Below are 21,948 nucleotides of genomic sequence, written 5' to 3' on the forward strand. Positions count from 1 at the left end.
GCTCGGGGCCCGCCCAGCTGTCTAGGTGAGTTGTGGTCTGGCTGCCGTGGCCAAGCTGGCGGGCACAATCTGTTCTCACCCTGCTGGGGCCCAGACAGGCCAGGCCCAGCGACTCCAGAGCTCAGCTATCTAGGCTCCTGGCAAGGGATGACACTGTCACCAGCTACCATAGTTGGGGAGCAGGGGAACCCAATCTAAGAGCAGCCCGCAACTTCACGCACCCCAGACCTCCCTAAGCTTTAAGATTCACAGCGATGCTGACTTTACTGGAACAGAGCTGTCCACCAGCCCAGGTGATCTCTTGGAAATGTGGAGGAAACCTGGCGCTTCATTCATTATTAATCACAGTGAGCTCTTATCGAGCACTTGATATGTACCAGACTCTATGTTAAGTGCCTTATACACATTCTCTCACTTATTTTGCCCCTAAAGCCCTGTGATGCAGGTGCTAGTTATTAGCCCCATTTAACAGATGTTGGAAACTAAGGCTAGGGAGGTTTTTTTATTTTTATTTCTGGGCCACCTCGAGTGGCATGCAGGATCCTAGTTCCCCAATCAGGGATCGAACCCATGCCACTTGCAGTGGAAGGAGTCCTAACCAATGGACCACCAGGGAGGTCCTCCTCAGACAGTTTTAAAACAAACAAACGAAACACACACACAGTCCATAGCAGAGTAGGGATTTGAATGCAGATCAGACACCAGGGAAGATGGCATCCCGCTTTGCCATCAACTCACCAAATGAATTTGGGGCATACCCCACAGGCCTGGCTGGCAATGTGTGTGGGAGGGGGGGGCAGGTAGGGAGGAATATGACAAGGTCCAGCAATGTCCACTCCCACAGACCCCAAGCCAATATTAGCTGTTCATATGTAGTTGGGGGATCTGAGTGACAGAGCAGGGCCTGGACTTCAAAGCTGAACATTCTCAGTGCCACTCAAGGCAGGGATCGCTTCCAGCTGTGAGCAATCCAGGATGGCTGCAGGGAAGAAGAGGCATTTGGTTAAGTTTGGTAAGGCTGAGAAGGGAGGGGGAAATAGAAAGCATTACTTTATTATAATAATCTATTGATAAAAGTAATAAGTATCTTAATAACCCAGTGAAGGAAGCAGGGCCAGGACCAGTAGGCATCATTTTACAAATGAGGAAACCAGCTCAGAGAGGGGGAGTAATTTGCCCAAGGTCACACAGCCACTAATGACAGGGCCAGAACTTGTGCCAATGGCTTCAGAGTTTCCATCCAGGGTCCTTTCACCTCTGTGTCTCCAGGCAGAACTTTTTTTTTTTTTGGCTGCACTGGTTCTTTGCTGCTGTGCACAGGACTTCTCTAGTCGTGGTGAGCAGGGGCTACGCTTTGCTATGTTGATCGAGTTTCTCACTGCAGGGGCTTCTTCTTGTTGCAGAGCACAGGCTCTAGGCGCACGGGCTTCAGTAGTTGCAACACATAGGCTCAGGAGTTGCAGCCTGCAGGCTCTAGAACACCAGCTTGGTAGTTGTGGCACACAGGCTTAGTTGCTCCAACACATGTAGAATCCTCCCGAACCAAGGATCGAAACTGTGCCCCCTGCATTGACAGGCAGATTTTTGTCCACTGGACCATCAGGGAAGTCCTCCAGGCAGAACTCTCAACTGAGGCCATATGATAACTGGCTCACAGGGAGGCTTTGCCTCTGCCTGGCTCCTGGCTGGGTAAGGACTGAAGGGCAGGGTGGGCATGGTATGGGTTGAGATTGCCTGCCTGGTGATAGTAACACCTGGAAGGCTCTTGCTTTGACAAAGGCAACACCACCTCCCCATAAGGACAGATGGTACTTCGGGGGCAGGCACAGAGGATGACCACAGGGCCCCAGACAGAGTCTGATGAGGACTGTGGAGCACTAATTCATGGGGGGAGGGGACTGTCTCCTTTCCCCTTCTGTGACACGAGTGGGCCGGCTGCCTCTGGGAGCCCCAGTGGGGAACTACCCCCCAAGCTTTAGCTGGCAGCAAGGAACTCATCAAGGAACCCAGTTTCCCTCCCTTCACATCGAATCCCAGAATGTCAGAACTCAGTAAGTCCAACCTCCTCCCTTATAGTCAAGGAAACTGAGGCCTGGAGAGGACTAGGAACAGGTCCAATGCCCACAAGCAGTGAACTAGAAGCCAGGTTTCCCAGCTGATTCGCCAGTGCTCTTCATGCTATCCATGACTAAGTTCCCAACAGCAGCATCAGTCAGCTCCTCTTCTGGGTATAGAAAAAGGTCGGGTCTTTGATCAAACAGACTCTAATTTGAAGGCAGGTTGCTCTGCTTCCAAACAGCGTGACCTTGGAAAGGCACTTAACCCTCCCTGCTTCCTCTTCCTCTCTACCGACCCCCAGGGAGTGATCAGAAGAATAAACGAAAATTCATCAGTGAGGAACTAGCACCGTGCCTGGGAACAAGGATGCGCCCATAACTGTGTGTTGTCTTTTCTTCAGTTCAGTCGCTCAGTCGTGTCCGACTCTTTGCGACCTCATGGGCTGCAGTAGGCCAGGCTTCCCTGTCGGGAAAAAGAGGCCAGACTCCACACCACCGTGGCAGAAGATGAGGAGAGAGCAGGGGGAAGGGAGGCAGGTTTCTGGAAGGGCAGCCCCATCAGCATGTGCTTTCTCTCCTCTTGCCCCGTTTTCCCCTAGGCTACGGCCACGCGGCACCCAGCACCGATGGCGGCAAGGTGTTCTGCATGTTCTACGCGCTGCTGGGCATCCCGCTCACGCTGGTCATGTTCCAGAGCCTGGGCGAGCGCATCAACACCTTCGTGAAGTACCTGCTGCACCGAGCCAAGCGGGGGCTGGGCATGCGGCGCGCAGACGTGTCCATGGCCAACATGGTGCTCATCGGCTTCTTCTCGTGCATCAGCACGCTGTGCATCGGCGCCGCTGCCTTCTCCTACTACGAGCACTGGACCTTCTTCCAGGCCTACTACTACTGCTTCATCACGCTCACCACCATTGGCTTCGGCGACTACGTGGCATTGCAGAAGGACCAGGCGCTGCAGACGCAGCCTCAGTACGTGGCCTTCAGCTTCGTCTACATCCTCACGGGCCTCACGGTCATCGGCGCCTTCCTCAACCTCGTGGTGCTGCGCTTCATGACCATGAACGCGGAGGACGAGAAGCGCGACGCCGAGCACCGCGCGCTGCTCACGCGCAACGGGCAGGCGGGCGGCGGGGGCGGTGCGGGCGGCGCGGGCGGCGGGAGCGGCAGCGCTCACACCACCGACACCGCCTCGTCCACCGCAGCGGGCGGCGGCGGCGGCGGCTTCCGGAATGTCTACGCCGAAGTGCTGCACTTCCAGTCCATGTGCTCGTGCCTCTGGTACAAGAGCCGCGAGAAGCTGCAGTACTCCATCCCCATGATCATCCCGCGGGACCTCTCCACGTCCGACACGTGCGTCGAGCAGAGCCACTCATCGCCGGGAGGGGGCGGCCGCTACAGCGACACGCCCTCGCACCGCTGTCTCTGCAGCGGGGCGCAGCGCTCCGCCATCAGCTCCGTGTCCACGGGCCTACACAGCCTGTCCACTTTCCGCAGCCTCATGAAGCGCAGGAGCTCCGTGTGAACGCCCCCCTCCGGGGCCTGGAGCACCTAGGAGCACGGGCGGGGTGGGGCAGGGTGCTGGGGAAGGGGGCTTCTGCCCCAGGAGCAGCAGGGGTCTGCGAAGGGACCGCCCCAGCCGCCTTCGGCCTCGTGGGGGCGCCCCTACACCCCTCACCACCCTCCCCCTGCCCCCCATCTCCGACTGTGCCTGCTTGCACCAGCCGGCAGGAGCTGGGGCTCTGAGGAACCCCGGAGTCCCCATCTGCGCCCTGCAAATTCCGAGAAATGTGAAACTTGGGGGGAGGGGAGTGGAGGAGGGAAGGCAGAAGCTGGGAGCCTCCCATCCCTTTGGAAAAATAAGGAGCTCGCCAGTTCGCAGAGGCCCCTGCTGGTATCCAGAGCCCCCCAACCCCTCCCCCTCCTCCTTCCGGAGGGAAATTAGTGTTCCGTGTAAGTGTGCATCTCTATTTATACCTCTGTCCTTCCAGGTCTCCTACCTTCCCTTGGCTCCAGAAGTCAGGGTGTCTTTGTCGAGGTCACCCCCACTCAGTCCCACTCCCCTTACTCATCCCCAGCTGTGTCTCCCAGTCTCCCACTCCCTTTGGTGTTGTTTTGCATGGCTTTGCAGTTTTGGAGGAAATGGAAACCCAGCAGTCCCTAAAGCTAGTCCCCAGAGGGCAGGCAGATGGAAGCAGGGGCAGGCAGGCTGCAGGAGGGGTGGAGAAGGGAAGGGGCAGGTAGGGGGCCCACAGTCTGCTGGATGGTCCCCCTGGTAGATGAGAGCTAACTGGCCTGCAGGTACATCCTTGCAGGCAGACCCAGCCTTCCAGATCAGACACCACCCTTGGAATCAGACAGAAAACTTCCTCCTTGTGGTCCCTGGCTGCTGCTACTAATCACTGACTCTTAGATCTGTGGAGTGAGTTGGAAAACCCTGTCCTCTCTACCGATTCCTTCGATTCTCAACCTCCCCCCTGCCCTCCCCCCCCAGTCACCAGGGCAGGAGTTCTCACCCCGATTTTACAGATGGCACTGAAACCCAGACGTGTGACGTGACTTGCCCAAGGTGACACGGGTAAGAAAAGGCAAAGGGGAGCAAGAACACAGGCTGTTTGTCCCCAGTGCTCTTGCCTTTTGACTCCTCTGCCTGCTCTTTGCAAGCAAAGTTCCTGGCCTGCACACTCCGGCGTTGGGTGGGCAGCTGGGCCTTAGACCAGGACCAGAGCTCAGGACTGAGCCTGTGATGGGCTCAGCTGATCCTCCACTTGACCACGAGGCAGGGCTCTTAGTGGGCTGCTGACACAGGCCAGGATGCTCACCCCCACCCCCACCCCCCACACAGTCTCTGAACTTCTTCCTCATAAAGAGGGGAATCCTTAGGGCCAGGTAAGCAAAGCTGAGACTCACAAAAGAAAGGCCAGGAGCTGGGCTCTAGGAGTCTGGCAATCCAGCAGAGTGGCCTAGAGAGCCACAGGCGTGTCCTCCTGGGACATGATCTCTGGCCCCACAGACAGCGAAGGTACCTGTGTCCCAAGGAGCTAGAGGGAAACTACAGCTGCAGCAAGGAACGGCCCTCCCTGTCGTACCCACTGCCTGTCCCACCTGCGATCCGGAAGCCCAGGTGGAGTGCAGCAGATGGAGGTGAGACCCTAGGCTCCTCACCGTTGGCACCCAGAACGGGAACTGGCACTGCGACTCAGGACAGCATCGAGGGGTGGGTGAGGGGCCTCTCCCCCTCCAGACTACCCCCGCTCGCTGCTCCCGTGTCAGCTCCTTAACACTGCTGAGCAGGGCCGGCCCTGGCATTCAGGGAAGCTAGAGTGGGGGCCCCCGGGGTGATCAGCCCCAGCCCCACCCCTACCATATGCTCAGCCTCTGGGCTCCTCTGGGAGGGAGCAAGTCTGTGTGTGAGCCCTGTCTCAGTGGGGAGGACCTGGCTGCCCAGGTGCCATAGAGAGCAGGGCCCAGGACCTGGGGGTGCCCTGTATGTCTTCGTTGGGGGGCGGGGCGGTGCCGGCTGCTTCTGTCCTGTGTGTGACCCTGCCCTCGAGGGGTCCCGTCCCGTCAGTCCCGAGGGAGCCACAACCAAAGTTGCAGGGAGATGGTGGGGAAGGAGGCCAAATGGCGCTCACAGAGTGGGCTGCTCCATCTCCAGCCGGGTCTTTCCTAGCGAACTGGAAGGCCAGCATTGCTTCCCTCACCCCTCCCACTGCAGGCAGCCTCTCTGCTTCCCCAATGCCTTATGCCTGGGCACACTGCCACAGAATATGCAATACATGTGGGTGACACGCCCCTGCGCCCACACCCTCACCCCGGGCAGCCCCTGGACCCCAAAGGCCGCAGCTGCCACGGCCTGCCCTCAGCCCCTCCTGTGTATCTGTCTTCACACCGAGAATGGCGCCTAATAAATACTGTCCATGGAGACCAGGCTCAGGCTCAGCTGCCTCTGTTATCATGTACCCTTGTCGCTACTGGGGAGCAGCCACTCCCCCGCTGGGGTTTGCGGACACACACAGCAAACGCAGCAGCTCAGGGGGAGATACATAGAGGTTCTCTTCAGGGTTCATTTTTCTCTGGGTGTGGAGGGACAGCTCAGCCTGGAAGTGGGCCCCAGAGCCCAGGACAGACCCAGGAGCAGATGGGCCCTGCCCAGCTGGTGCCAGTGCCTGGAATCAGCTAGCCACTGGCTTCCAGATGTCACTGAGTGCGAGCCACAGTGGCTTTTGACACCACAACCCATGCCTATCTATGTACCTGTCTGTCTGTCTTTCATGAAACCTGTACTACAGCCAGTGCACTCTAATGCTTTCTGTTCTAGTTCATGTTATAAAATGCTGGTCACAGCCCACTAAATTGATTTCTCTCCCTACTAATGGTTTGCTCCCTGCAGATCAAAACACTAGAGAAACAAAAGGGGTAGGGGCAGGGGCACCTTATCCCAGTCCTCCCACCTACCCACATAGGTCACTTGAAAGATACAGAGAAAGACCTATTTACTGGGGATTCAGGAATCGGAGAAAGAAGTGGTGGCACCTACAGGAAGCAGGATACAGCCAGCCTTTGAGGCACTCCTGGCTGCTCCCTGTAGCTGAGGGAAGGCCCCTGGACCACACTGCTTGGCCTCAGCCCTTGGGTTGGCCACTGCAGAACTCGAGCTCCTGTTGGCTCATCTGTACATAAGACACCTCATCAAAAGCCAGGGCTTCCTGCCCACAGCCTGTCTGCCTCTATCTTTCTTAGAACAGCTAAGTTAAGAAAGAGTGTCATTCTTGAGGTCAGCAGTGACCGGTCCAAGATTGCTTTGACTTTCCTAAGCAGTTCCTACAGAACATAAACTTGCTGACCCTTGCCTTCCTTTCTTCATTGCCTAGAGCAAAATCATCAGAGTTGGAAGCAATGCCCCAGGGGCTGCATTCATCCTAGTCTTCCGAGGGGTGATCTGAAAGGTGGCAGTGCTGAAACAGCATCCCAGCCCCTGCCCATAGCTCCTAAGGGCTTGGAACAGCCTGTGGTCCTTGCGCGGGCTCTTTTATCTCCAGATGATGCCTCCCTCACCCTCCTCACTTCCACCCAGCCTCTGAGGCATCCTGCACTAAAAAGTATATGTACAGCAAAACAAAAATAGCAAACCAGCACCATAGCACAGGGAGGGGTATAAAAATACCATGATTCCGCCTGATATGGTGCCTCAGCATTGGCCTCAGATGGAGACTGAAGCTTCCTGGGAGCTAAGAGAGAAAAGGGCCTGCAACGGAAACTTCCCAAAATGTGTCCCGTGGTGTGCCTTGTGGAAAGAGTTTCTTGGTCAGGTGAACCCTAGGGGTGGGGCGGGGAAAAACATTGCTCACGCGTGAAGCATCCCAAGACATCTTAGCTCAGTGAAGGTTCTGAGAAGCCTGGCCCCAGACACAGCTGTTCACCTGGGCTCCATCCAGTGCTGCCCAAATGTACTCCCAGCACCAGCTCTTCTGTTTGCACGGCATCTCCTCATACACTGAGTCCCACAGAGCGCACTTTGGGAAAGCTGACCTACTGAAATCTCTGTCTGATGAAGGGAGAAGGTTGACCTCTCCCCCTCAATAAATTCTAAAAGGAGCTTAGCTTATAACTCCTTCTCTAACTGAAGGCCGTGGCATTATGAAATACATATTTTATTCCCGATTATGCATCAGCTCGAACCAAGGCTTGGAGCAACTCATTTGCCAAGATCAGGCAGTGGGTTGGTGGCAGAGTCGGGATTTGAGCCCTGGCCTCTTGGCTAGGAAGGGCACGGTCTCAGCCAGCTCATTGCATCCTGTCCCCAGGGTGGGCCACGTCTTCAGCAAAGGTTTGGCAGAAGTTGTAGAGCTGTTTGCATGTGTCCAAAGCACTTCAGTCATGTCGGACTCTTTGCGACCTCATAGACTGTAGCTCTCCAGGCTGCTCTGTCCGTGGAATTTTCCAGGCGAGAATACTGGAGTGGGTTGCCATGCCCTCCTTCAGGGCATCTTCCCCATCCAGGGATCGAATCCGCATCTCTTTCGTCGCCTGCATTGGCAGGCATGTTCTTTACCACTAGTGCCACCTGAGAAGCCCATTGAGCTGTTTAGGACATGTGGTTTCTTATTTGGAACCTTGGTGAGGGGAGGCCATAACTTTAAAATGTCTCCCTTCAAAGATGACGGATCCTGATGGAGCCAAGAAGTTCTGTTCCACCTCAGGTGGGCAGAACCATTTAGCTCTTTTTTCAGGCTCAGCACTGCCCCCTCAAGGCCAACAGCTTTACCACAACTTATCTCAGGAAGCCAGAGGCAGGGAAGGGGTGTCTAGGGCCAAGGAAGGACTTCAGAACAGATACATTGTCAGAGCAAAAGGCAACAGCCCCACCCCAGGGCAAACCTCACCATCTGCACTGAGTAGCAGGAAGCTGAAGCCCCCTCTCAGTCCTGAAGTTGAGTTCAGGCTAGAAGACTGAGACTCTGTTTCCTGAGGGGCCCTTGAACTGCCCAGTCCATAGTGGACACGGTCCCCGGCTCTCGCCCAGTGATACTAGAACAACAGCCTCAGGCACTGCCATCACCTTGATTAAAGATTGCGAAGAATCACATACACACATGCACACTCCCTCTAGATTTTTGGTCCAGCTCCTCTTTTTCAGAGGAAGGGAGGAAGTGATTTTGGTTCAGAGAGAGGAAGTGAGACACTCAAGGTCATGAGGCAAGATAGCCAGGACTGGTATCCAGATATAGTCTCATTTTCCACGCCCCCTCCCACACACCCATACAGAGTAAGCGCCCAGCCTTCCCTGACTCTGATTTCAGATGAAAGCTGCTAATCTCCGAGATTGAGTCACTCCAATGCTGGCAGTTTCCCACATCTACATCTGGACAAACACCAGGAGACTCACACTCCTGCCCCTCGTCGCCCAGCTGCAGGGGAGGGCCTTGTAGGTGGTGCCCCCCCCCCACAAGGATGGGGGCTATGATGGAATTGACCTGATCTTCTCCATAATTTCCTCTGGCCATGAACTCCCCAAAGTCCACACAAGGGGCATTTTCCATTTACAAAGCCCTCTCACTTCCTTGTCTTATTGGTTCATTGGCCAACTCTATGATTTCGGCGAGGATTAACACTTCCATTTTACAGATGATAAAACTAAAGAAAGATACAAGGTCCTGAGAGCCCAGACCGTTCCATATTCACTTCCATATTGATGATGGATGTGCTGGATGAGGGCTCCTGCTCAGCCCCAGTACTTCTGGGCCCCAGTTGTCCCCCACAGCATGCCAGGCTGGTTCCCCTGAGCTGGAGAGCCCCAAGGAGTCCTAAACATTTTACCCACCTCACTTGAGCAAACTCTACCCAGAGCCCTGGACTTTGGATTAAGGGCAGAAGAACACCCTTAAAAACAGCCCCTGCCCTTCACCTGGAAGGGCCAGGGGTTCCCCGGGAAATGGTCATGCCTTTGACCCAAGCCATGTCCCCAAGTCAACACGCTTCCACAGTTCTCATTTACTGAAGAGGGAGCATGTGAACAGGTCATCCCTGACCACAGAATATTCTGATCTGACTACCAGATTGGAGTGGTAGGAAGAAGGCCTAGGTCCCTGGGCTTGTTCCGGACCCAGTGTCGGGGTCTGAGTGGTCCTGTCCTTCCAACTGCGCAGGTTTAACTAGGGAGAGAGACCGAGGCTGCTGCTGGGGCAGGGAGCCTGGCCTGGGCTGTGCTGTGCTCTGTCCTCACCCTTGTCGTAAAAACTCTCATTCTTCCCTCATTCCAGGCCACAAGAAGTTCCAAGGAGAATTTTGGCTTCCAGAAGGTACTGTGCCAACTCTTCTCCAAAGGCAAAGGACATGCTCAAGAATCAAGGGTTTATTCATTATTGAATGTCTACTGTGTACCCCCGAATTGACAGATCTCACAACCACTCTGGCAGGCAAATGCTGTTACCCTCTTTCTGGTAGATAGGAAAGGTAAGACTCAGAGATGTTAAGTGACTTACCTAAGGTCACACAGCTAGTAAGTGGCAAAGCCCCACCCAGGAATCTCTGACAAATACTCAGTGCACATCCCTGCCTGGAAAGCCTCTAGTCCAGCCTCCCCCACAAAACAAAAATCCCCTCAGCATCTTACCTACCAGGCCATCCAGCCTCATTTACAGGACCCTTGCCCTCTGAGGCAGCCCCTTGATTCACTGAAAAGCATCTCTAATGACCATATGGAGACATCGGCCATATTCTTTCTATTGAATTCTTCCTATTCAAGAACAGCTCCCCACATGGACAGGTACCTCCCAATCTTCTCCAGGCTAAACATCCTATTCTTTCATCCACACCTCCATAAACAGTGCATCTAGACCTCTCATCAGCCCTTCTCTGGAAGAGCTTTGGGTTACTTCTTCCCCAGGAGCTTGATCTGCCTTGGGTGGTCCAGCCGCACAGAGGTGATGACCCTCCCCTCCCTTGCTCTGGATGCTCCTATTAATGCAACTTAACAGCACATCTAACACATGGGCGCCACCTCACGCTGAGCTTGCAGCCCACCAAAACTCTCCTGGAGCTTGTCGTGTGAACCACTGTGGCAGACACTATTGTCACTGTTTAGTCCCCCAGTCATGTCCAACTCTTTTGAAACCCCATGGACTGTAAGCCCCGCCAGGCTCCTCTGTCCATGGGGTTTAAGTCCCTGCCAGGCTCCTCTGTCCATGAGATTCTCCAGGCAAGAATACTGGAGTGGGTTACCATTTCTTTCTCCAGGGGAATCTTCCTGACCCAGGGATCAAATCCACTTTTCCTGCATTGCTGGCGGATTCTTTACCGCTGAGCCACTGGGGAAGCCCAGTGGCAGACAGCATTTATTACCTAATCGAGCCATCCCTGCGCCCTTCTGCCTCGAAGGCAGAGGGAGACATTCTTTGGGTGCTCACCCTTCCCCAACCCCAGTTCCAGGAAACAAGCCAGTCTCAGTGACCTCAAGCATCTTTCCAAAGATTGGGTTAGTATGTGTGTGTTCCATTCTGATTAATGGGTTCTTCAGAGGAGTCTGCTGGGGGCTACTGGGAGAGGCTTTCCTAAAAGAAATCCCAGAAGAGGAACTGCTGCTCTACTTTGACCGGATCCTGCCAGGTCTGCGTGTGATGCCTGGAGTCCTGGCAGCCGTGAGAGAAGACCTTGTGGGCACAGAGAGGCTGGCAGAAGGAGCAGACACAGAACTCATCCGTCACTGTGACAGTGAGCAGCCCCTGGAACCCCTGACCTCAGGCCATCTTGTCACAGGAGACAGAAAGTGTAAGTCCCAGATGGATTTCCATTCCTGGCAGCTGAAAGCCCCACAGCCTGCAGGGTTATTGCACTGTCTGAACCTGGTGGACTTGTTTTTGCTGCCTTCATAGCCTTTAGCAACGGTAGCCTGCTTCTCCCACTCCTGCCTCTTAAATAACAGCTGGGGCCAATCGCAGAGCTTTGTGGTCACTCTTGGGTTTAAGGAAGTCCCAGTCTAGTCTAGTTTAAAACTTTAATCTCAAATCCATTCTAATGCTTGTATTTCTCCCTGTTCCCAGAATAGACCATCCTTCAATTGAAAGGACTTAGAAAGGGATGGAGGCATGCTCCTTTTCCCCACCCCCTCCTTCTATTTCTGGCCCTTCCACAGCCTCTGGCTGGAATGAAGACTTAGAAAGACAAGGGAAGCCCAGCGTGTAGCCTGGCTCCCAGTGCTGGCTCTTGAGGGACCCTATGGGGGCTTCCAGAACCCACACAGGAGCCTCTTCAGTGCCCCCTCCCACAGAAGGCCAACCCAGTGTGTCCTCAGGCTCCAGCCTGCGGGGGTCCCCCTGCACAGAAAGGCCAGCCTCCTCTGGCCCTGCAGCCTGCCTTCTTGGGGGAATCTGTAAAAATCCAAAGGTGGCCCAACCATCTTCCAGTGTCCCCTTGGCTCACTGAACACCCACCATGCCAGACAGAGGGAGTGCGAATGGCCCCCAGGAACTCCTGCCACCTGTCCCCAGTGTTTATCAGACTTGTTCAAATAAGTGGAAGATGAAAGAGCAAGTTCCTGGCTAAGTAGACATTTAACCTGGGAAGAAGATGCCATCTCTCCTTCTGGTATTTTCTTCGGCTCCAACCTGGCCAGGCTGGGGAAGATGGAACCACAGCATTCTCCCCCAGGCTGACAACTCATAACTAAAGTGAGCCTCCCTCCTGACTCTGATCTCCTGCTAACTTATCCAGGCTGGGGAGGACTGAGAACATCTCTTTGTCCTTGACCGTGCATATTCCAGATAGCAAATGCCAGGGTAAGAGAAACAGTTAATGCCTGCTATGTCCCTTTCAGGTCTCTTCCTGCACTGTAGCGAAGCAGTTGCTTTGCTTAATGTTGGTGTAAGATCTCGCTGACTTAGCACTACTAGAATCTCATCTGGTTGGTGTCAGGCTTTTGATGATGTTCTGGATGTTGAAGCCTGGTTCCACTATTAAATCTACTCCCGCTCTCTCCCAGCTCCATATCGCCCAGATTCAATAATCCAGCTTCCTGTGCTATTATTCAAGACTTTGATGAAAATATCAGAAGAGAACAAAACCAAATCGATGACCCTTCATTGGGGGTGACATTTATTCCAGCATGTTCTTCATGAACTGTTACTGACTCCGGCTACTTACCACTTCCTTTTATCTGTGCCCTAAAATTGTCTGTTTGATCATTGCTCACAAGTGATTGGGCTCTCTAGTCCATAGCTGTCTAGTCTCCTGGGATGTCAGTGACCTGAGCTGAGGATTTGGACTTGCTGAAAATAGCAGGTGCCTCTTTGCTAGCTCAGCCTTCACCCCCTTCCCCCACTACTTCATCTGGGCATGTTCATTTAGCTCAGCTCTGCCCAGCCACATCTCAGCCCCAGCTCCGGGCCTGAGCACCACTCATCTCATCCACTTCTCACTTCTTGGCTCAAATCAGCTCCTCTCTCAGGCAACTGGTCTACCCTTGAGGGGAGAGGCAGGGGGCAATCACTGGAGTACTTAGATGACCTAGGAGCTGGAATCTGCTACAGGAAGCCACTGATATCCAGGTCCCTTAGGTCAGCTGGGGCTGGGGCAGGTGGAACACAGAATATTTATTAAGCAAATGCCAGGAGCTGGCCTAAATGTGTTACCGGATCCTTATCACATCCCTCATCACATCAATTGTCTCCATCTCCTAGGTGAGGAGAGGAGGTGAGGGAGGTCACATCATTTGCCTAAAGTCACCTAGCCAACCAGCAAGTGGCAGAACTGGGTTCTGACCCTGTGTTAGGGCTCCCACCTTCCACACCAGCTACCACACCCTCTGGGTAGCTGTGCCTACTCTGTTTTCTCACCTTCCCAGCTCCCCTCCCAGGCAGTTAGGCACCCGTGGCTGCTCCAGAAATCTCTGGAAGACAGGGCCTGAGCACCGCCCTTCCAGAGCCCCCAGGAGGGAGCAGCAGGTTGAGGGCTGGGGGAGGGGTGACATCAGGCTGCAGGGACGTGAGCGAGCTCAGTGTTCCCCGAACCCAAATGATTGGGGATTAATCCTCCAGATCTGGCGCCGCAGATGCGTCCTGAGTCTGTGGCTGCCCCACCCCCTCCAGCCCACTGCGGTGAACAGATGGACAGACCCCTCCCTGGGTCTAAGTAGGGCACTGCAGAGGCTGCTGGGAGGCCGGGAGAGAGAGCAGGGGCAGACCCAGCTGCACCTCCTCTGCCCGAGCCCCCCACCTTCCAAGGCAGGAAAACCCAGCTCTCTGAGGGCCAGCTCTCTGCTGCCAGTGGTGGAGGATGCTCCACATGAGGCATAGACTCCAGTCCCAGTTGGAGAACAGGGATGAGCACTGCAGGGAATGTGTGCACAAGTCAGGCGGGCCTTTGCAAGCTCCTTAGCCTGAGACCACAGGAACTGATGAGGAATGGGAGTTTCCTCTTCAGAGCTCTAGAACAAGGCGAGGGCTGCGAGGTGCCCAGAGTTTCCATCACTGTGAGCACAACAGAGTGGGACAGGCCCTGGGGGACCAGGACAGTACATACACAGAAACACAGCAGCTGTGGGAGCCAGAGGCACCCTAAGATCCACGAGTCCTCATTATGTTCCAGAAGGGAACACTGAGGCTCAGCCGGGAGGGGGGACCTGCATGCAGGGAGTGGGTGACAGAGCCAGGGGGCTGCCAGCTCCCTGAGTAGTGCTGCCTCCATATCAACACAAGCTGCTGAGCTTTATTTCTTATAGCAAAACACAGGAACAAGCCAAAGGTTCATCAGCAGGTGAATGGATAAACCAACCGGGTATTTCCCTGCCGAGAACTAGTGACCACTCAGCAACATGAAGGGATGAGCCCATGTTACCTGCAACATGGATGCATCACAATCATGCTGAGTGACAAAAGTCAGGCAGAAAGGACATACTGTAGAATTCCATCCATATAAAGCTCTGGCAAGTGTAAGCTGATCGACGGTCAGCAGATTGACGGTTTACAGTGCCAGGAGGGGCACTAAAAGGGAGCCCAGGAAAGATCCAGGGTGATGGATATTCACTGTCTTGATTGTTTTGTGCCGATGGTTTTCCAGGTACATGCACCTTCCAGGGAGAGGAAAGGGCAGACGCGGGGAGAGCTGGCCAGGGAGGGGATGGACACAGAGCAGAGCTGGCCCTGAATGAGCCTGGAAGGAAGGCTGGAATGTAGCCAATGCCAAAAGCACTGCAGGGGCGGGAGCTTGAATGAAGGCTCAGACAAGGCAACCCTCTCAGAAAATTCCAGAACACTGGAAAGAGCTCAGAGCTGCCTTAGGAAGGGGAGGGTATGGGGTTGAGGAAGGGAACTCTGGGTCTGTCTCCTTCATGGTTAGATCTCTGGAGCCTCACAAGTACCTACAGTTAGCAGGCAGTTTAGCAGATCAAAAGACAGTTGTGGACTTGTGACCGGGAGGAGAAAAGAGAAAAAAGAGGAGGGGAGTGAAAGAGAGACCCTGGACAAGTCCACCAAGCTGCAGTGTGTGGCTGTATTATCCCACAGGCAGCAGGGAGCCAGGGGGAGTTTCAGAGCAAAGGAACAATGCACATAATTTAGAGTTTCCAAGAATATACCTGGAAGCAAAGTGCAGGGACCTTCCCCCACTCCACCCTAATGGATACACCTGCTCTCAGAAGGACTGCTCCATCTCTGTACCAGCCTGATGGGGGTGGTTGGGGCACACAGCAGGCCCTTCTCCAAGAGCTGGAAGGGCCCCAAATCCCCAGCTGCTCTTCCAGACCTGAGAACAAGCTCCACCCCTTGCCTGCCAGGGAGGCCAAGGAGGGCCTGTGGCATAGCCAGAAAGGGAAAAGATTTTCAAAACCCTGTGCTGGGATCTCCCTGGATCTCCTTGTCACATGTGCTGCTAACCCACAGTTCAGCTCTTCTAGCAGCGGCAGCAGCCCCAGAAGCCCAGCCTCCAGGGCAGGAAGGAGGAACACAGGTCTGCAGGGGTGTGCTGAGGCCAGGAGGGGCAGGTACCACATGTCCACTAAGCTCCTCTACCAGCCAACAGCTAAGGAAACTCAGAAGACCTAAGTGGGTCCCCCAGGACACCACCTCCCCCAGGACCAGCTCTGTGCAAATTGAATGGGCTCCCAGGATGTTGAGCCAGCTGTCTGCCTGAGACCAGACTGCTGTCATCCTGTTTTCAATTCAGGCATCAAAACTGAACAGCAGCTGCCTGGGGTGTTAAGATGAACCTTGTAATCTACCATACCCAGAGCAGCACTTTACAGTTGATCCCTTTGTCTCCTCTCTGAACCCGTGAAGCAGTCAAACCCTACAAATAAGGGTTGCATGCTTCAGCTCAGCCTGTGGACTCATCTAAAGTCCCACAGCTAAAACGCTTAAGAGGAGGGAGCTTTAGCTTCCAAGCCAACCTCAAGAAAGGCCCAGAAAACATGAGGACAGGATGGATCTTCACAAGGAAATTTAGAGATAGCTCAGGGTAGGACCAAGCTGTCTCTGCCGTTACTGAAAGGCCCCAAAGGGACCACTTTATCCTGTCCCTCTTTTGTAAATGAGACTCAGTGCTAAAATAATGCGTCCATAGTCATACAAGGAAAGTGGCAGAGCCAGGATTAGACTGAAAGGCCTCTCTGGATTTAACACTTGTGGAGAGCACGTCTCTCTTCCTTCCTGTTGATTCACAGGGAAAAATCTGACCCTGATATGTGGACAATGTCCCTTGTCACCAAGGACGCACCGGGAGCTGCCAGGGAGTCAGTGTGAGCCCAGATCCCGTCTTCAGCAGGGCCGTGAAGCCTCAAGTGGGGCTCGCATTTCCCTGCCTCAGTCTGCACAGGACAGAACTCATCGTTGCGCAGGATTTAAAGAGTTAGAAGGAACCCCCCAAAGGCATCTCAATCTGCCTCATATCACCCAACAAAAACCTGAAACCTGAGAAGGACCGAGGAGGAAGTCACGCTCTGAACTGGGAGAGTAAGAATCAGGGAGATGCCTGGATAGGCTGGCCGCGGGGTCCCTGGCAGGGGGGAGGGTATGTATGGGCAGAGTTATGTGGGGCACAGGCTCACCCTCTCCCCTGTTCCCACAGCACAGGCAGACACCCTGAAGCCTGTCCCCCAGGGCCCCGGGGCCAAGTTAAATTTCTCTACCACAGGGAACATAACAGCCACCAATGCTGAACACCTACCAGATGCCGGAGCCACATGAGCCAGGAATTACTCTCCCCTTTTTACTGATGAGCCAAGACTCAGGGAGGTTGAACGACCTGCCCAGGTCACACGAGCGGGAAGGAGCAGAGCCAGGCCTGAAAATGCAACGTCCTTCCCACCAGCAGCTCACTGCCCTCAGTCTGGGCCCCGCTACTGCTCTTTCCCCCACGGGGGGAATTGCCCCAGCTTATCAGCTCAGCCAACAGCCCTGAGATGGGGTCTCTGTGGTCCTTCTGCTGCCCTTCTGCAGCCCCTGCTTCTGGGATCATTCAGTGCTAACCCAAGACCCCTTACGCAGGAGTCCTTCCATCAGATAGTACAGAGTCAGCCCTGCTAGCCAAGACCAGCTCACCAGACCTTGGGTAATCTCCAGGTAATTGACTTGGGAATCTGCATTTTTTCCCTTTTACAGGAACCTGCTGGAACCACTGCTTTGGAGAAAGAAAGTGAAGAAGAATGGGATCTATGCTTTCAGTAAAGGTCTCCCACAGCTCTGTCTATGCTAGAGAAAGGAAAACTTATTTCCACTTGACTCTCAGGCCTGAAGCAAGGTGGTTTTGATTCCCCTTGGAATGGAAAAGGAGCCCCTTCCCAGAAGGCACAACCTCCTGTGGTGAAAAATGTCCACATTGTGCCTGGGCTGAAGGGGGTGGTCGGGAAGGACGCCCCTTCCTCCAGGCACCTCCACAGCTGAGGGAGCCACTCAGCGGCAAAGAGAGCTCCAAGGTGCTGATGCCCTGCCCACATGGTCACGTCTCACTCAGGAGGAGACAGACGTCCTCCCCTGACAAGCTTGCCCTGCCTGCACCCTCCTGGCTAAAACCCATCTCCACTGTGGAGAAAAGGCCATTTGCCTGGAGTCGCTAAAAATTACATGTTAACAGCCCTACTGATTTCCAGCAGTTTTAAATGCTAGCTTTGGCCAAAAACTTCTTTAAAAGGCCAGGCTCCCTTCTGATTCCATAGCGTTTACATTTTATAACATTTAAACAGAACCGCTTTCAAGCAAAGATAGGCAGTACTTTCCTTGAATGTCCCCATAAAAAGTAAAATCTGAGAAACGTCTACACTAGTGGTTAGGGAATGCCTTGTGAGCCCTGCGATGATTAGCTCCATCTGCACAATAGTTCAGAAAACTGCTGTCTCAATTGGGGAATTTCCTTCTTGGAGAAGACCTTCTGCCTCCCATCTGGGCTCAGTCCTGGATATCAGTTCCCAGGAAAAGGAGTTCTCTGTGGAGGCAGCTGAGTCTCCACTCTTTACATGCATACCAGCTACATTTACTGAGCTCTTCTCTGTCAGGGGTAGACACTACTAAGGGAACTACATATAATAGTTTATTTGTCATCAGTGCTCTGGAAGGGCTTACTTGGGAAAATAATCTAAAAAAGAGTGAGTATATGTATATGTGGAGCCTCCCCGGTAGCTCAGCAGTAAAGAATCTGCCTGCAATGCAGAAGATGCAGCAGACACAGGAGACATGGGTTCGATCCCTGAGTCAGGAAGATCCCCTGGAGGAGGGCATGGCAACCCACTCCAGTATTCCTTCCTGGAGAATCTCATGGACAGAGGAACCTGGTGGGCTACAATCTATGGGGGTCACAAAGAGTCAGACACGACTGAAGTGATTGAGCACACACGAGCACATATGTATAACTGATTTACTTTTTCTGAACACCTGAAACTATCACAACATTGTAAATCGACTGTACTCCAAAAAAAAAATTTTTTTTAAGTTTATTTGCCAGATCAAGCCTATAGGATATAATATGACTATTATGTCTTTTTTGCAAATGGGAAACAGAGGCTCAGAGAAGTCAACAGACATGCCCATCATTGATTCCATAGGTCATATCCTTCAAGGATCTGTGCCCAGGCCAATGAATCGCTAAACTGACAGGGAGTCAGAAACCTTGAGTGCCAAACCTGGGGTCCTGGCAACCTCTAAAGTAGGTCACCCTGCCACCCCCACTTAACTGCATCCTCTACCCTTGGCACCAAGAGAAGCTGAGCCCTCAGCTTCTTTTTGTTATTCCACGTCTCTCTGAATCACTCACCTTACGATGCCCAAGATACTCCTGGGAGCTGCTTTTTGATGTTAAGCTTTCTCAGGTGACTCACAGACCTTTTTCAAAGCTGGGTGGGCCCCAGCCATAGCGTCTCTCCTTTAGCTGCAGGTGCAGCACGCCATCTAGTGGCTGTGTGGTGAACCTCGTATTGGGCAACCGGCAGGATCTGGGAGGCCCTTAGGTTGTCAGGTGATCCAGCTGAAGTTCAGAGAGGTGAAGTGACCAGCCTACAGGTACACAGCAAGTTAGTATTCAGTCTCCAGGATCATAACCCAGTTCATGGTAGCAAGACTGTGGACTTCACACACAGTTTCAGGGAAGCTATGTGTCTGGAAGCAGATCTCAATTCTAGTAGCTGTAAAACCAAACCGTCCTGTTCACAGTGCACCATTGTCCTGGTACTGAATCCTTTATTCTGTTTATTACCTATATTTGAATAGATAAAGATACATATGATGTAAAATCCAAAAGGTAGCAATAGGGTATGTGGTGAAAAGTGAGTCTTTTAGCCCTCCACCATCCAAGTCCTGGGTTATCAATTTCTACATGTCTGTCCAGAGCAAACTTCGTAATTTACAATTTTTTTCTTAAACAAATGGTAGCATTTCCTACACAGGGCACTTAGTAAGGTATCTTTGAAGTCACTGAACATCAGCAAATAAAGAGTCTTTTTGTCCATTTATAAAGTCACACTGCTTGTCCCTTTGTAAAGCCCTACTTTGTAAAACCACCCTTTGTAAAGCCATACATGGATACAGGATCCATGTAGCCTGTCGGGGGTACATGGAGCTGCCACTTAACTACTTTACTGTTGATGGACATTTACGTGGTTTCCAATCCTCTGCTGCTTTAACAAACACATATGGAAAACCCTTTAGAATAAATCCCTGGAAGTGGAATTGCTGGAATTATCAGTTGTGATTCATTTTGGTCTCATATACCAGCAAACTCAATATAATGAGAGCTTAAATACTTAAGGCCAAAGAAGATGTTACAGAAGAAAGGCAAAAAGGAAAGATTTGAAAATGACCTTATGAGATCCTGAAACTGGAGGCAGCAGGTGCCACCTAATCTAATCATCTCTGGTCGCCATAGAAACCAAAGTCAGTCCGGAAGAGCTTGTGAACAACAGCTACCCCATCTGCACCAGTTCACAGCATCTACATTCCCTTCGTTCGAGGCCTTGGCAAGCCTGGTTCCATTGTCTCCTGGCTCTCCCCTAGGAGAGAGCTAAGACTTGATCCTGGCTCCACTCTTCCCAGACCTCTCTCTCCTCCTTCCAGCCACAGTCTCAGATGGCTGCCCTGCAACGCCCACCTTGTTGGAAGAGATGGGCAACTGGATACACAGTCCAGCATCTAAGACAAAACAGAGCTGGACACTAGTTAAACAGAAACAGAATTTTATTCAGGATGATTCCCATAGAGGGAAGGAGACCTCAGTATAGAACAAGGCTCAATTCCAAACACAACATGGGAAATTTATAGCTTAGTCAGGATCTATAGGGTTGGGGCTGGGGAAGGGGTCAATGGATGGAAAATTGCCAAGAGGAAATATCAGGAGTGAGGGGAATTTTGGCTGAACCAACTTAACCGGATTCTTGCTGAAGACAGGCCAGGGTAATCAGACATCCCCTGGGGGGTAGGTTGATCAGATAACAAAGATGGTCCCCTTGGATACGGAGGGTGGGGGAGGTGCCAATTAAACTGATTTAGCAGGGCTCTAGATAAAACTGGATTTTATAAGAAAGTGCACAGATGGTCCTAGAAGAAGGTTAAGGAGCCTGACTCAGGTCTGGTCGCCTGCCCATCAGGAGGGCACCTTCTAGCCGGGGAACAGTCTGCACAGGAGGAAAATGCTCCAAGGACGTACAGCAAAAACTTGTTCAAGTCAAAACAGGTCTGACCTGGCCTGTCTGCCCACGTGTTGCTATACTTCCTTAATCCAAAATGTGATTAAATTGATTGGGGAAATGGTCAATCTTTCAGACAAGCCACAGGCAGGCGTTCACAAGCTTTGAATACAAATGCAGGAGTTTGCAGTGATGTGTTTCACTTTACTCTGGAAATTAGAGGCTCTTTGAAGGTAGCATGCAAATTTGTTCAAAATGTCCTAGACTTTGAGAGAAAAGGCCCAAAGCCTGGATCACACTTATGCAAATCAGGAGAAGTGCTTCCTAATGTGCAGCCTGAGATCTGCCTTGGCACCACTGGGCTAGACCAGCCCTGACCTCACAGGAGGTACAGTAACTCTCCCCACACCTCCCCCTGCACTTCTGCATCTGCCTGCCTTCTCTTTCTCTCTCTCTCTCTCTCTCTCTCTCTCTCTCTCTCTCTCTCTCGGTACAACAAGCTGAGGACGGTGTTCCCATTTTACAGATAGCAAAGAAGGGCTCTGTATGATTAAGTGACTGAACCCAGTCACTTTGCTCTAAGTGGCTGACCTAGCCTCTCTCTCTTCCCCAACCTAAGACAACTTGCACAGATGTCATTGCACTCCTGAAGATTCTACATTCTTAGGCATACATGAAAAAATTCCTATCTCCACCCACCACCCACCACCGCATCTATACAGGAGAATTCTGGGGCTCTGGCACCCCTATGCGTGAATGCTATGCATGCTAAGTCACTTCAGTCATGTCTGACTCTTTGCAACCCCATGGACTGCAGCCCACCAGGCTCTTCTGTCCATAGGATTATCCAGGGAAGAATACTGGAGTGGGTTGCCATGTCCTCCTCCAGGGGATTTTCCCAACCCAGGGACTGAACCCAAGTCTTTTAGGTCTCCTGCATTGACAGAAGGGTTCTTTACCACTAACACCACCTTGGAAGCCCTAATGCTCAGTAAATTTCCTCCCTTTGCTGAAATTTGCTACATTTGCCCCCTTGCAGGTAACTCTAGGTGATCTTTGGGCAACCTAAAGATCACCTAAAGGCAAACTAAATTTAATCAAGACAATAAAAACTGAACAAGTAGAAGACAACTGCTCCTCTGATGGGCAAGATCACCACCCAAAGAAGGTTGACCCACCTTTGACTTTGTAAAGGTTCAGAATGGAAGAGAGGAGGCCCCGGAGGGCCCCTAATCTCCCTGGCCCACCTCACCTTACCCATCCATCGCCACTGTCCCCAGCCACCATAGT

At 52.8% G+C, this 21,948-nt stretch overlaps 1 protein-coding gene across 1 annotated transcript in view; it reads left to right on the forward strand.

Annotated features, from left to right (window-relative positions):
- The window catches only part of KCNK3 (potassium two pore domain channel subfamily K member 3), a 39,050-nt gene extending 33,068 nt beyond the window's left edge, over positions 1–5,982 (forward strand). Inside the window, exon 2 of the mRNA XM_070379243.1 lies at positions 2,657–5,982. Coding sequence (XP_070235344.1) covers positions 2,657–3,582 — 926 coding nt within the window. The 3' untranslated portion in view covers positions 3,583–5,982. The remainder of the gene's footprint in view (positions 1–2,656) is intronic.
- The last annotated feature ends 15,966 nt before the right edge of the window (positions 5,983–21,948 follow it).

The sequence above is a fragment of the Bos mutus genome, chromosome 11 (assembly GCF_027580195.1).
Source record: "Bos mutus isolate GX-2022 chromosome 11, NWIPB_WYAK_1.1, whole genome shotgun sequence".
NCBI classification, from domain to species: domain Eukaryota; kingdom Metazoa; phylum Chordata; class Mammalia; order Artiodactyla; family Bovidae; genus Bos; species Bos mutus.